This window comes from Hippopotamus amphibius, chromosome 8 (assembly GCF_030028045.1).
Source record: "Hippopotamus amphibius kiboko isolate mHipAmp2 chromosome 8, mHipAmp2.hap2, whole genome shotgun sequence".
NCBI classification, from domain to species: Eukaryota; Metazoa; Chordata; class Mammalia; order Artiodactyla; family Hippopotamidae; genus Hippopotamus; species Hippopotamus amphibius.
In genome coordinates, this window is record NC_080193.1 from 98,513,474 (window position 1) to 98,530,340 (window position 16,867).

Below are 16,867 nucleotides of genomic sequence, written 5' to 3' on the forward strand. Positions count from 1 at the left end.
TAGGTCTATAATCCATTTTGACTTAATTTTTGTGAAGAATGAAGGTCTGTGTCTAGATTCCCTTTTTTTATTGCATGTGGATGTCCAGTTGTTCCAGCACCATTTATTAGGTTTCATCAAATGTTTTTTCTGCATCTATTGTTATGATCATGTGATTTTTAAAATGTTTAGCCTATTGATGTAATGGATTACATTAATTGATTATCAAATGTTAAACTGGCCTTGCATAGCTGGGATAAATCTCAGTTGGTGGACATGGTGTATAATTCTTTTTATACATTTTTTTGGATTCAATTAGCTAATATTTTTTTGCAGATGTTTACATCTGTGTTCATGAGAGATATTGGTCTATAATTTTTTTTTCTTTATAACGTCTTTGCCTGGTTTTTGTATTTGGGTTATGCTGCCCTTAAAGAATGAAAGAAAAAGTATTCTCTCTGCTTCTATCTTTTGGAAGAGAGTGTAGAGAGTCGGTATAACTTTTCCCTTATGTGTTTCATAGAATTCACCAGTGAACCCGTCTTGGCTTGGTGTTTTCTGTTTTGGAAGGTTATTAATTATTGATTCAATTTCTATAATACATATAGTCCTATTCAGATTACCACTTATGGTTTATATTTTAACAAACAGTTTAATAAAACTATTCAATGTCTCTCCTTTATGCCGCATGTTGTGCTGGCACAATCATACACATTGTATGATTTATTCTCATTATAACCCTGTGAAATGTTATCATCCATGTTTCACAAATAAGGAAACTGAGGCCAAGAGAAATAAAGTAACTTGCAAACAGTCACAGAGCTAGTAAGTCATACAGCTAGTCCTCTATCTCTAAGCCACACAAACGTTTAATGAATGTTTTAGTTCCCTAACTAAAGGTTTTACATAAGCAAAAAGTAGGGTTATATTTTCATCATGAGAGTGTACTAACTGATCATTCATTTACCCTATAAATATGTTTGGAGTGATTTCCATGTTAATAGCACTAGGATGTGAGTTTGGGAGAAGCCAGGGTGTGAAATTTTGGGTAGTGACAAGGAAATGTGTAGAGATCTAATTAGCTAATGTTTCAATGACATGTATCTATTTTCCCACATTTTTTTCTCTGAACATTCTGGTGTTTTATTTACTCTTTCCTTAAACCTTCATTTTTTAATCCATAATATGGGAATAATAACACCTTTCCAAAGGATTCTTATGAGGATTAAATAAGTTAATCTATGCTTAAAAATAAGCAAATTTCTGGAAACTTGTTAACGTTTAATACATGTTAAAACACAGTAGTAGATCAAAAGAAAACTAAAAAAAAACTTATTTTGCTACAATAACATTGAAAATAAAAATTACATGGAGACTAATTTAGCCATCTAACTGGTATTATCTTTAAACAATACCAAACTGCAAAGTATTTTGATAGAATTAATTAAAACTCAAGTTCCATTCACATCTACATAACTCCAGTAACTGGACTGACTACATTTTAATTTTTTAATCTGTTCAATTAACACCATGTACCACAATCACTCACTCTAATAGAAATCAATTTCTCTACACAATTCCATGACTTTAACTGTTACTAATATTAATAATAATAATCTGAGTTTAGCAGAAGCTCTTTATCTTTAAAACTGTACATTTTTATTGTTAAATGAATTTTACTTTATTTAGCTTGTCCAAGGAAAGCTCATGAGATAGGATTGTCTAGATAATTAGTTAAAACAATGAAATGAATTTTAGAAGGCGATTACAAGAAACAAATGTTATTAAAATTGTAATAGTTGAGGAGCAATATGCTCTTCCATGTTATTCAGGGATTCATTTCTGTTTATCATTTATTTGATTTTTTTTGAAGTAAGCCAGAGTGCTTCAGAATGAGCAATTTCAATATAAAAATATATACAGGTGTAATATGTTGAGGCTGATTATTTATAAAACATATCATTATATAAAGAAAATACATACATCCCTTGATATGATTAAAATTCAAAAAAATTCAATTTACACATAAATTTTCAGGAGCACATTTCATGTTCTTATCAAATAATCAGCAAACATGTACATATTATAACACTAGTTAACCCTTTTTGGGCACTATATTCTAGGCACCAGTCAAAGCATTTACATTATAATCTTATTTAATTCATTCAACAACACAATAGGTAGTTACTCTTGGTACTCTACGCGAAAGTGATACTAGATAGTAGTAATAGTAATAGTAGGTAGATTTCTTTCTTACAGAGCTTAAAATCTACTTAAGGAAGGGAGACGTAAACACACGAAAAGCAAAATAACTTAGCCATTAAATAATAAAACATGAGGTATGATAAGCTAGAGCCTGATTACCAATTAAATGGTGCCCTAAGTGTATTGAGGACAGGAGAGGGAGAGTTCCAAACTTAAGCATAGCCAGTAATAATAACAACATTTTACAAGCAATTATGCATGCCAGAACTGTTCTAAGATATATATATCTTAGAACAGTTGTATATATTCTTATGTAATTCTAACTAGAATCCTTAAGGTAAATACTATTATCCCAGGTTGTTGGGTTTTTTTTTTTCTGAAGATTTTGTTACAGAGGCTGAATAATATTTTTATTATACTCCGGAAAATAAGCATAAAATATTCATTAGCCTCTTTTTATAAATTGTTTATCTCTGACTTGGACTACAAAGAAAGCAAATAAGTAACAGCATCATAAATTCATCGGAAAATAGTTTCAGTGCTTTTTCAGAATGGAGAGAGGAGAGGAAATGAAGCAAATGAGAAGAGTCTTTTCAGCCCTTCCTTCCATGCCATTCCTCACACTGGCTGTTCCGCCAGGAAATGAGATCATTGGAGATGCTTTTCACGCAGTGTTGGCACCAGGGACGGTGGCTACTCAGCGTGACGTGGTTCTTTCCTTCACATAGTTCAGCAGATGTTCAGGTCTTTCTTTATCAGTTATCTACTCAGTGGCCTAGGAAAGTGAGTACACTAAAAAGCAGCCCTGGCAGCTGGTGGATCCCTGTTTCAATTGGGCTGGTATTCCCAGGCAATTTCACAATATGGAAGGGAATAAATGAAAGGTAACTGGACACCATCAAGCACCAACATTTGGCTTTCCCCCAGCTAACGTCTGCAGAATGTGTGCGTGTGATGCCTCCTAAGCCCAGCATTGAACGACTGGGTCCACATAACATGCAAAACAAAGTGAACCATGTGGGATTTGAGTGAAAATCCCTGATATTAAAAATGCTTATCATTTTAACGCAAAATTAAACACAATACTTAAACCTCAGAAACCCAAATACTTAATTCAAGCAACGTTTAAACCATGTACTTAGAAAAGGCAGTTTCCTGTTTCTAGGCAATTTCCTGGGTGATACATAATACATGTAGAGAAGGAAGGGAAAAGCTGGCTAATCCCCCAAATTACCACCAGTCTCATCTCACTGATCAAATGAAAAGATTATTGTACTTTGTGTATTCTTCTCGAATAGGAATTCATAAAATGTTTAACAGAGAAAATGATCCTTTGGGGGTACATTATTAATAAATACTGCAGATCAAAGATTGTCTGATGAAATTTTGATTGGAATATAAAAAATGGCAAAAAAACCTAATGAATATTGAGGCAAATTTTGTATTTTAAATACTTAGGAAACAGTTACATGAATATTTCATGAGAGTAATATATTTTCAAAGGTTTTTTTTCCTTCTTACAAAATTGACATATACTTATAAGTGGAAAATTTAGGAAGTATGGGGAGGAGAAAAATAGAAAAGAGAAGGAAGCAAGCCCACTGCCCTGAGTTAACCACTGTTGATATTTTGCCATATTTCCTTTCAGTCCTTTATCTGTGCATATTTTTTCACAAACACAGTGCAGATTATATCTATATATAATTTTGTATCCACTCTTTTTTATTATATATTCTACCAGAGACATTTTCTGAAACCAATAAAAACTCTTTACATAAACATTATTTTTAATGACTGTGTAATATTTGACAGTAAGTATATATTACATAACATCATGCACTTAAATATTGTCATCTATGCCAGATATTAAAGCCATTTCTCTTTTTGGTTTTTTGCTATAGTAAATAATTCTGGAGTTAAAGACTTTTCTGCATATATCATAAAATTTCTGACTATTTCCTTGAGTTATATCCCAGGAATGGGATTAGTAGGTCAAAGAGGATGAATATTTTCGAGGCATTTGATTCATAGTGCTAGATCCCAAATGATTCTACAGATTTACACTTGTATTGGGAGTATGCAATACACGTAACAGGCTACCTCCCTAAATGATCAAGGGAGAGATTACAAAGCTCGTCATCCTTGTTAATTGTAGATTTTCTGGATGGCTATTACATCACACATCGTAAATAAAGAGTATCAAAAATTGCAGTTAACCTATGTCTTGAGTTGGTAAGAGCCATATAAAAGTGACATTTTATATCAGTAAATAAGAATGAAAATGAAAACAGTCAGTAAAGACAAGGGCTAGCAGATTTGAGATGTTTCCCTCAAGTGCTGTCATGAGGAGCTGCCACTGGAAGCCGTCTTGTCTGAGTCCCACTGTCTGAGCCAAATCACTTCCGTAATTTAACCTGAGCTTGGCAATCATTTTTTAAAATAAGAGTTTATGTATCTTTTTTGTAGAATATTTGCAAAATGAAGAAGAGTTGAGGGAAAGGAAAAAAAAAATTACCAAAGATAACAATGTGCATTTTGGTACATATTTTTTCTTTTAGTTTTAAAAATATTTTTATTACATTTTATATTCTGCATCTTTCTTTTAGCATAAAACATGTCTTTCCCCATGCTATTGAAATTTTTCATAATTATTATTCTAATGGATAAGTAATATCCCATTGTCGTATGTCACATATCAACATTTACATAACTTAATATGGGGTATTTAGGTTGTTTCCAAATATTATAATATTTAGTATCATGTTTATCTTGTAAATAAAGCTATACCTCAGTGCATACGATTCTTTCCATAGTTTGTTTTCTCAGTGTAAATTTCCTAGGGATACTAGGCCAAAGGATGTGTATGGTTTAAGGCTTGTGTTATTTTTAAGCAAGTTAATTTTTTTTCCAAAGCCCTGTGACGTACATTAGTCTTTGTCTCTGATCTATGAATGAAGAATCTCAGAAGAGAAGATAAATGCAGTATCCATATGAAATCAAGATGGCGATGTCCAAACAGCTTTAGGGATCACGTAGAATCTGAACTCCCTTTATACATCTGAAATCAGACTGTCTGTGAAGCTAAGGGACAGGTTGAGGTCAAACAGTCTGGGGCAAAAATTGGAGTGGATTTCTCTGTTCTGTTAGAGCAAGTTTGTTGCAGGATTCCTTTAACCATGAAACAAAAGAGGAAACACTGTTTATAACCACACATGCCTGATGCCATATACCAAATGTGCAGAATAATAACTATGTATGAATAAAGGAAAATACACTTTATATGGAAACTACACACACACACACACACACACACACACACACAATGTTTAATATATATTATATATTCAAAGAAGATATTCATTGCAAATAGAGAATAACACAAAAAGGGGCAAATGACACAAAAAAGTAATTTATAAACTAATAAAATGAGTAGTAAATAAGACAAAACACTTAACCTTATAAGAAAGCAATGAAATGAAAAATAAGTCAACTGTGGGTATTTTTCACTTAAATTGGCAAACACTTAAAAAGTGCTTTCATACACTACTGTTGGAAATGTAAACTGATGCAACTTTTCTAGAGGGCAGTTTGGCAATGCATAGAAGGCTCTTGAATTTTTCTAAGCTTCTAACCCAGTGATTCCACTTCTTATAACTTATATTATGGAAATAGTCAAAGATTTGCAAAAACAACAAAGAAATTGTCATGTAGCTGGATCCTCATCATGTTATCAGGTAAAAATGACAGTAGAAATCAACTCTGCCTTATAGGGTAGCAATGATGGAATATTATTAATGATTGCATTATGTTTTCAATAAATTATGAATGTCATAGGAAAATTTTTATATACAACTTAATTGAAAAATTCTTGCAATAGTACTATATACATAATTAGCTAAGTAGCTATCTATTCAAAAACATTAATAGTAATGATGTCTTAGTGAAACTGTTTGGCAGTTTTAAACATTTTAAACATTTTCTCAATAATTAGAATAATGTGATTTACCAATGGGGAAACTATGTGAATGAGGGCTATTGAATTTTCATTAGAGTTTTCTTGTTTCAATTACAAAACATGACATATCTATGGGTATTTATCATACATTGTGCTAGGAAATCTTTTTTAGATATCTATTCATTTATTTAAAGATTATTAGAGCAATGTTCAATGATAAAACTTCAGTGATTACTATTCTCATCTCATGGTAGTGTGTATGGGTAGGAGGAGGGGAGAATCCAGCTGCATTGATCTTGAAAAGAAGCTTTCCATTTAGACAATCTAAATCATACCAGTCAGCCCCACCTCCAGCTTCACACTCACCTATCATATCCCAGCCCCCCAGGAACCAGCATCTCCAAGAGGTGCAAGGTTCCAAGCAGAGGCTTCACTGTTCTGCAAAAAGGGCTAGAAAATCCTGTGCTTCTGCAGGTCAGTGGATCACGTGTCTCTGAGAATGCATAAGGGCATAGGCTCCCACAATCAAGATAAGATACATCAGTTAGTGTCTCAGCAGAAATAATATGTGAGCAGTTGCTTCATTAACTCTATCATGCCTTCAACCAACTTTTTCTGATAGTGGAAAACTACTTGATTTTCTTTCTCCTCTAAAACCAAATTTACCAAAGCCCCTGGCTCCCCCAGATCCAGAAAGAAGTTTCTTCTCTGCGTAAAGCCCTCAGTCCTAGGAATCCCTATCACTGGTATTCAAGAGCAGACCACTCCTGCTCTTTCCTCCACACAGGTCAGTGGGTATAATAGGGGCTGTGTCTTCTGCTCTGGTCATGGCGGGCATGGTTATTTTTCAGGATCTTTACTTGCCTTTGTAATCTAAAGTTCTGATGGACCACGTCACCAGCTTCTTAAACAAACCCAGGTCTCTCCATATCTGAGCAGTGAAAATATTTTAAATCCTTTCCCAGGTGGATTTCCCCACACATCCCTCTCACATAAAGGACTCTGTCCGACACTGTCCACCCGCCCTGTGTTTTTAGACAAACCCAGAATATGCCTTGAATCTCAAATAGTGACCAGTAAAATAAAGGCTCAAGTTAAGATTGCTGTTAAAAGTCTAACTGAGCAAGGCAAACTTTAGTACAGAGACGTAGAGGATTTAAACAAAGTTCTTAGCGTTTGGAGATCTCCCTAAACTTTTTGCCCTATGTGATCGTTCATCTATGCATTCACTCTACAGAAATGCAATGAGCACTCACTGTATTCCAGGCATGCACGACTATAAAGATCAATACATACAAGGTGAATGAGTTCCTCTATGGGATTCACAGTAGAGTTGAGAGAAGAACAAACAAGTTCACAAACAAATAATACATTCTTAAGTAAAGGGAATCAAATTAAGGAGAGATATGGGCCAAGACTATACTGAGATAGGCCATTCCTGACTGATATAAGACAGTTTTTGAGTTAAGTTCTATATGATGTGGTTCATGAAAAGTCTATAGAAAAGATGTTTTAGGAAAAGGGGGCTGCATGTGTAGGGAAGAAGTGAGCTTGGTGCGATTGAGGAACTGGAAGAAAACCAGTGTTTAAGTGAAGTGGGAGCAAGAAAGAGTGATGGAAGATGAAGTCAGAGAGATACGCAAGGGCCAGATCTTATAGAAACCGTGGGCCAGAATATGGACTTTGGATTTTATTCTAAGAAATCACTGAATAGGTTTTGTTTTAATATTGTAAAAGATTCCTCTGGCAGCTGCTTAGAGTGTAGGCAAGAGAGGGACAAGAATGAAGACAGAAATACCAGCGGGGAGGGTACCACAGCATTCCGGGGGAGGGGTGATGGGGCCTCGGGCTACATGTCATTGGCTACATGGAAAGGTATGGTCACACTGGGGAATTTATTTTAGAAGCAGACCTAACAAATGTGTTTATGGAATGAATATGAAGTGTGAGGGAATTAGGGAACTCAAGATCAACTCCTAGATTTGGGGGCCAAGAAATAGACTGAACAGTAGTGACTTTTTATGAAATGGGGGAAACGGGGAAGAGTGGTTCCGAGCGCCTGGAAAGTCAAGACTTCAATTTGGGGTTGATAATTCTGAGATGCTTTTTAGACATCCAAGAGATTGACAAGCGGGCAGCCGCTGCGGCAGGCTGGACCTCAAAGGGAAGTTGGAGCGAAGTGCATACATTGGTGACTCTTCAGGATGTAAGAGATGGTGTTTGAAGCCACATGGAGGAGCCCTTCTAGGGTCCAAGTATAGACTGAGATGAGAAGAACAAAGACTGTGGCATAAGTCAGTCTAACATTTAGAGATCTTGGTAGAAGAGAGGAATCCAGCATCGGAAATAAAGAACAGCCAGTGAGGTAGGTAGAAAACTGAGACTGTTGTGTTCCAGAAGCCAAGCGAGAAAAACATTTTAAGAAAGTGAAAGTTACCCACTGGGCCAAATGCCATTAAGGGGTTGAGTCAGATGAGGACAGAGAACTAGCAATCTTATCCAGCAGGATAGAGACTCCTGGAGACCTTGAAAAGAGCAATTTCAGTCAGCACGTGCACTTGATAGGGACAGAAGTCAACGGAAGTTGGTTAAAAGAAGGAAGGGGAAGAGTGTGGAGGCAGGGAGTTTAGAAAACTCCAGCAGCATGCCTCCGTTGCCTATTGGAAACTTCATTGTTAATGACCTTCCTTCATCCCCGGGGGATGACGTCAAATTGGAAATCTTGAATCTGAATTTCGATGATGTTCACAACGAGGGGTAAAATGCAACACCCATGACATTCTTTTCCTTACCCAAATGCAGGGACAGGGCAGCCACCTGGGTAGTCCTAACTCAGAAGCAAGGGTTTTCATGGAGCTGTGAGTTCCGCAGAGGAAGAGAGGAACATAGGAGGTAAGGGTGTTTTCTTTCCACACTTCTGCTAATTAGAATGGGACCCACATGGACTCAGAGATGCATGGATAGTTTAAATAAAAAGCAAGATTAAATAGGCTTTTCTCCTCAGCAGATATGTAATCCCATGAAGTTATTCTGAAGAAAAAGAACATAAATAAAAATAGGAAGTACATGAAATCCACAGTCAAATAATACATACAAATTGTTAGTGGAAACCTGCAAATAATTTTTAGGAAGATGTTGCAAGGACATTTGGCAGTACTACACAGGCTTTTCCTAACAATCACTGATAATTGGATTTTTCTCAATCCCCACGTCCAATTTCACTGTAGTATGTGGTCTCCTGCCAACCCAATGACCAAAGATTATCTTTCTGCAACCTTATGGAATGCAGGCAGTAACCTAGAGCACCCGGGGCCAATGAACTGGAACCACGGACTCCTCACTAACAAGAGTGAATTATTATCACATCTTTCCTGGTGATTAGATTATTCCTTATGACTGTGTTTTATAGCTTTCTAGTTAGTCATCTCAACACAATTTATTCACAATAATAGTGTTTTTTATTATTGCTGTTTTATAGTTCTTATAGCAGTAAAATTTATTCTCAACTCTATTATTACAATATTCAACTACTAATGGAATTCTTGTTTTTATTTGATTGTGTTTTAAAGCCGTAACAATAAAATTTACTCCCAAAAAATATTACTGCAAGTTTTATGTTCTCTAAACTACTTGATAGAATGCCTGCAAACACATGTGGTTCTTTAAACCATGTGAGAGAAGGCCTGCCAAAATGTAAACATTGTTCTAGGAAGAAAAAGCAGGGAATCGGTTCCTATTATGGTGAGACCCATGTTCTTTGATAGAATAAATAACAGGATGAAAGAAATAAAAAGGACCTTAGAGACTGCTGATTTAGAGGAAGATTAAATTCTAATGGGCAGGAACATTTGTTTAAAAAATCAGCCTCTTTTTATCACCTGCCAAGCCCTAGACAACGCCACCATCTTTTTCCTCCAAAATTGTGTGCTCTCAAAGTGATGCCCGTGATTTCTCATGGCTGGTTGCCATATTAGATGGAGAGAGGCTGCTATGAAATATTATAACCAAAGGTCAGGGTCATTTTGAAGGTAAACAGCTTCAGGGACTTCAGAACGGGAAGGCACACAGCCAAACCATCTCACCACCTCTGCTGCTCCTTAGTTGTTCTCATTGACCCTGAACCGAAGGACATCGCAGTGAACTTCATCCCTTGCCACGCACCTTTTATGCCTGGAACACTGAGTCTAAGAGCTATAACATAAATTATAGTCTATACAGTGGAGCAAAGGTACATGAGGACTGAAGAAAGAGGTGTGTCAGACTGGCAGAAATTAGGGCTTACTTAAGGACTTGGTCTCAGATGTATTGATATAATAAGTTGATTTACAGTCACAAGCAGGGATGGAAGCAGATTGGGTGGAGATAACAGGCTAGTTGTCACTCAGAGGTTATAGCCTTAGTAGCAGAAGATGCAAAATCTAGATTTGGTTTCTGAGGCAGCACCAAGGATAGATTTTTGTTCTGACAGAACTTCAGAGACTGCTGCTGTCATCTAAGGCAATAAATGAGTGAATGGGTGGATGGTGGGTAGATGCATGGATGCACGAATCTGTATCCATGTTCTTGTCAGATGGCATAAATCTTGGGTATATCTACAGTCTCATGTATTACAGCTAGGCACTTAACTTTCTGCTACTCTCTGCTTCCCTTTAACTAGCTATAGCAGCTATGGGAGTATCCCCACTGAGATCCACTTTCAAGAAAGAAACTACAGCCAATCTCTGGCTGTGGGTGCCTTCAGAATCTTACTCAGTATTCAAGCTAAAACTAAGTGCTACCTGGACATCCCCCAACCAATTACTGAGCACAGAAGTGGCCCAAGAGCTCTCCCTTGTATGTATGCAGGATTCGTCTATGAGCAATCTTCTTGCAGCTGCACCACAGTCTGAGGCTCGTTCCCCCTCTCTTTAACAGGTATCAGACCTGCATCAAGTTTTAAAGGTTCTCCTTGCCTCCTCCTGCTTGCTCTGCCTTTTATCTTTCACAAGGTCTACCGCCTATAAATCTTTTCCACTTCCGACCATCTTGGCTTCTGCTCCTCAGATGATCCAGCCAACACACCAAGCAGACTCCAGGACAAATGAAAATAAGTAAATACGATTGGCCTTGAGTCATAAGGATTTTTCTGGACTTTGTGAATAATTAGATGCAGAAACAAGACTGTGGTTTGGAAGAACAGGAGCAATCCTACATGGCCAGGCCTTATCAGGCTTCAAAAACACAGCCAGCAATTTACAGAAAACCATACACCAGCTAAATAGCACACCATACTAATTGGCTTTAAAAAAAAAAGTGCTTTCTGTCTCATTGCTTGCTTGCCCTGACTACTGTGTTCATAGCACTTTAAGGCAGGTCCTCAATCTTTCTGTAGAGATCATAAACTTTGCTCTTCTTTTCTTTTTTGTGGTAAAATGTCTTCTGTTTAGATCATCAGGGAAAACAAGAACAGGAAAGAAATACATGCTCTCAAGTGCCAGGAGTGTAGGTGGGAGAGTAAGGCGACCGAAGAGTTACCAGCTAGGCACTTGGGTTTCCTCCAGAAACCCCAGCAAACTGCCTGGGGGTGGGATGGGCATAGAACCAAGGTGTGGTGAGGGCAATTAGCCTGGGAATTAGCCCTTTGGATCTTTTCATCTCTTTCACAGCTGGATAGTATCTCCTTCTGTATCAGCCACCAACTGGTTTTCAAAAACTCTTTTTGCTTTTTTTTTCTTTTTGAGTTTAAACAAATTGAATTAAAAGAAAAAAGAACACTTCTGATTTATCACCAATGGGGCTTTGCTTCCATCATCTCTCAGGTATTTAAAGGGAAGGCGGAAGATGTGGGAGCATCCTAATTATCTGTCAAGAGATGAATCCGGCGAAGGGGAAGCTGGGATGAAGTGAGAAGGTAGCATTGATATATATACACTACCAAATATAAAATAGATAGCCAGTGGGAAGTTGCTGCATAATATAGGGAGATCAACTTGATGATGGGTGATGACTTAGAGGGCTGGGATAGGGAGGCTGGGAGGGAGTCACAGGAGGGAGGGGATATGGGGATATATGTATAAATACAGCTGATTCACTTTGGTGCACAGTAAAAACTGGCACAACAGTGTAAAGCAATTATATTCCAATAAAGAGCTTAAAAAAAAAGAGATGAATCGATAAAGAAGATATTTTTTATGTGTGTGTGTGTGTTTATAATGGAATATTGTTCAGCCATGAAAAAAGAAAGAAATACTGCCACTTGCTACAACATGGATGGAGCTTGAGGGCACTAGACTAAGAGAAATAAGTCAGAGAGAGAATGACAACATACTATCTCACTTCCACATGGAATCTAAAAAAGCCCAACTCACAGAAACAGAAAGTAGGATGGTGGTCACCAAGGGGTGGGGGTTGGGGAAAATGGGGAGATTTTGGTCAAAGGATACAAAACTTCAGTTAAGAGGTGAACAATTTCTGGGGATATAATGTACAGCGTGGTGATTATACTCAACAATACTGTGTTATGTGCTTGAAAGCTGCTAAGAGAGAAGATCTTATACCTTCTCACCGCAAAAAATAAATGGTAAATACGTGACAGGATGGTGATGGTACTAATGTTTGCCCTAAGCTTACACAACGTTATATGTCAACTATATCTCAATAAAGCTGGAAAAAATTTTATATGTGTATACACACACACACACACACACACACACACACACACACACATATAAGGGAAGCAGGGAAGCAGCCCAATTAGAACAGCCTTCCTCCGTTCTCCGGATTTTGCCTCAGGGTCACTGCCCTACATCTTTTCATTTCCGATTACTATATTTAGCAAGATCATTACGGATCACTACGGACTATTACATTGATTGTCAGAATCTCGGTGCAATATTAGATGGGCCAAAGGCAGAGCACTGGGTTAGAAATCAGAAGCCTTGGATCCTAATTTTGATTCCAGTATTTATCAGCCGTGTGAATTGGGGCAAACCTCACCTGTCTTCCTTCAGAAACAATTATACCTGTCTGGCCTCTCACTCAGAGTTGCGGAACATATTAAATGAAATAGTGAATGTGAAAGCTATCTGAAGATTGTAAAAATCATCAAAAATGTATGGTGTAATTATTCCTGACGCTAATAACAAGGATCTGTAACTAGATTATACTCCTACATAGGATTATTCCAATGTGATAACCACACTATATAGAAGAGAAAAATCAAATTTCCCGAAAAGAAAAATGTGGAACTATTTTCTCTTTTACCATGAAATTTCTAAATGTAAAGTTCACTAGAGGATTCTCATGGGATGGGGAGTAGAGGGGCTTCTCAGCTTTATATATATTAGAAGAACAGATTTTGAAATGCATTTCTGAAATGCAGCATCTGTTGAAAATGAGCTATATCTTAGCTGCTAAAATCAACTGTATATAATCTATACAATCCTAGCTTTCTGTTTATAAAATAAAATTTTTTTCAGCATAATTAACTTATATAAAAATATCTCTAATTTAATGTCATTCCCATATTCTTATTTCTGTGAATTTCCCTATTTCTCTAAAATAATTTCTATAAAAGAATAGAAGGGAGATATATTTTATTTCATAAGTTGAGGTTAACTTTATACACAGAAAAATCACTGTTAGTGAAATTATGATGAGGTTTAATAAACTCAAATACATTCAGAAAGTTCAATTTCACACTTGTACACTAAGACCACCAAATTCCACAAGACTCCTCCTAGTTATTTCCACACATGGAAATAATATTGTCAGTGAGGGTGGATGTCCCTTATGCTAACTTTCCTATGCCCTGCTTGCTTCTATTAGCACCTGGACAGATGCCACAATACTCTGATGAGAAATTTTTAAATTATTTCTAAATTATAGTTACAAAGAAAGTTTATAGAATAATTACTATGTCCCAGATGTTGTGTTTTAATGCATAAATTTTACATAGTCAATTATTGACCCCAATTACAGAAAAGGAAGCTGAGTCACAGAGGTCTTCATTGACCATGTTATCTGAAACATAAAATCAAAAATCAAATTGTGGGCTGGGAACCAGCAGCATCAGTACTCCCTGACCCAGCCACCATCAGAAGACAGAATCTCAGACCCCCACAACACTCTCCATTTTAACAAGACTCCCAGGTCAGTCACATTTTGTTATCTATTTATTGTGGGTCCTAATGGCTTCTATGAGCATCTCCTTAATAGGGTAGAGGAATGCCATGTTCCTCCTGCCCTGGCTCTTCTCTGCTTGGAGCACTCTTCTTTGAGAAAGCCAAAGAGCCAGCTCTCTCTCCATTCATCAGGGACTTTGACCATCACGTTAATTCCAGTCCCTAGACCAGAGCCTGGCACATAGTAGGTATTTGGTAAATATATGGTGAATGAGGGAATTCTAGTTTCATAATTACACAGTGTGGTAGCAACGTTTAAAATTTATCCACACACCACCCACCCTAATCAAGCTCTCCCTCATTCTCTTAACAACAAGTCACAGAAGCCCCTCTAAGCAAGTCATTTAGTCTCTCCGGGCCTTTTGTTTCCTCACCTATAAAACAAGGATGAAAATGCCTCTCTCATGGGATCACTCTCAGGGCTAAATTAAACCAGAGAGCACAAGTAAATTGAGTAACACCGGACTTCACTAATTTGGTTTCATTTTAGAATCATCTGGGGAGTTTTCCCTGGCACGTCCCTCTCCAGAACAATTATATCTGAATTTCTGATAATGGGGCCCAGGTATCAGCATTTGTACACATCCGCAGGTGATTCTAAGGGGTGGTCAGGTTTGAGAATTTCTAACATCCATTACCTTCTATGTTGTAAACACCAAATAAAATTTAGCCTTGGTTACTATTTTTCCTATCTAGACCTTGTCAAGGAACAAATCTCCCTGAACAGGTCATGCTGATTTCCACCATATGTTCTCTCAGTTGTGTCATCCCTTCTCAAAGTAAGTTCTAGCTCCATTCCCTCTGGGCTTTCTGAGGTCCTAGCTCAGATATCATACCTTTTATCTGAAACCTTTTTTGGTTATTCCAACCCTGATCTCTTTTTCCTCTCAAACCCAATGGCAATCTGAGTTCTCTACTCTAAGTTCTACTTACTTGCCCCCGTCTTTCATGTGTAGTTTGCAACTGTTTTATGTGTATCAAGTTGGCATATCTCCCATGCCTCCAGCCCAGTGCTAGGGACACCTGAAACTAGATACTGAAAAAGGATAAAAAATGTTTTTCAAATGTAGAATAAAGACTTTCAGATACAATGAACATGGGTCAAAGATTTTATTTCATAAAATTTATCTAGTTTATGAGCAACCCAATAAGATGTTACAACCAGTCCAAAGAAAAATTTAAAGAACCACAGGTACATGGGCAATAAAGAATGCTGAAATGAATTCACAGATAGATGCAAAATTAGTCACTTGCATTCCGCCAAATGCTGTTCATTTCTTTCTTATGGACAAGAATCATTTGGCTTATTACTCATTTTCTATAACATACAGTCATAAAGCAGATCAAAGACAATGAAACCACAACAGTGCTCTAGACAGTTTCTCATTTTTCCATTGTAGAGGTCTCATAACTTTTGTGGGTCATTTCATAGCTTTTCATAATTTTTCCTGATAGCACTCATTGTTTTTATGGTCTACTGAATGTTGGGACAGATAGAAGGGTTAGATGAAAACCAATGAAAAAGCCTCACTTTGTTAGGAATTTGAGTGAGATTAATTTAGCTAATGGTATCTTCAAATAACTGCAGCCAAGGTGAAGCCCAAATCCAAGCTTTAATGGAGTAGCCCAGACTTTTGCAACACCTGTTCAAATTTTACTGGTTAGAGGTAAAATTTCCAATATTACTTGCAAAGGAGTTATCATCACGCTGGCCATCCTGGGAAAGAAGCCATAGGCACTAAAAATCTCACTCAAGTCTGTGAAAGAGAAGAAGAAACATTAGGGAAGGAACTGTAATGTCCCAATAGACTATTCTTTAGGTACTTGCTTATATAATACCTCATTTCAATCTCCCACCAACCCTAAAAGGTAATTTCTTTTCCGTTTTCCCATGAAGAAATTGAAGGTCAGAAGAGCAATGGGATTTGGCCAGCTAAGGGCAACGATTTGAACCAAACCCACCTTTGCGAAGATCCACACACTCTTTCCCATAGTTTAAGGTTGCAGATTAGCTTAGTTCTTTCATTGTCACTTCCAGAAACATCCAAAACTTTCTTTTCTGTGAAGCTGTAGTTTCACCCTGAAAGGGAAAAATTGATTATTACTCAGTGTGGTCTAGATTTATTCTGGGAGATACGGCAACAGCTTGAAATTTCAGTTTCAGCCACCAAATTTCACTAATATTTTACAAATTGCTTTTCAAATATCTGAATGTTTCCCAGATCTACCTCTGACTTCTTCCATTTCTTATTAAGCTGAAATATTTGAAGTACAATAACTTTTCATAGGCATTTTGCAATTGTAGGAAAAAGGTACTATAAAGTACCAAAAACTTGGAACATACAGTTATTACCACGATGATGCTAAAGTTGAGCATTTGGATTGAAGATTTATATATTACAGCCTTATTTCTGAGACTCTGTGACTAGCCGATCAAGTGCAACGACATAGCACAGGGAGTACATACAGCCTCTCAGCCTTGTTTGAGGAGCACATGTGACTAAACCGCCTCCCTGATGAGTAAGTAGACCCCATTCCCAACACTACTGTTAAACTCAGGTGTCTC

At 37.0% G+C, this 16,867-nt stretch overlaps 1 protein-coding gene across 1 annotated transcript in view; it reads right to left on the bottom strand.

The window, feature by feature from the left end:
* The window catches only part of CPO (carboxypeptidase O), a 131,569-nt gene that overhangs the window by 17,433 nt on the left and 97,269 nt on the right, over positions 1–16,867 (bottom strand). The window contains 1 exon segment of the mRNA XM_057746503.1: positions 6,506–6,632. Within this exon segment, the coding sequence (XP_057602486.1) occupies positions 6,506–6,632 (127 nt within the window).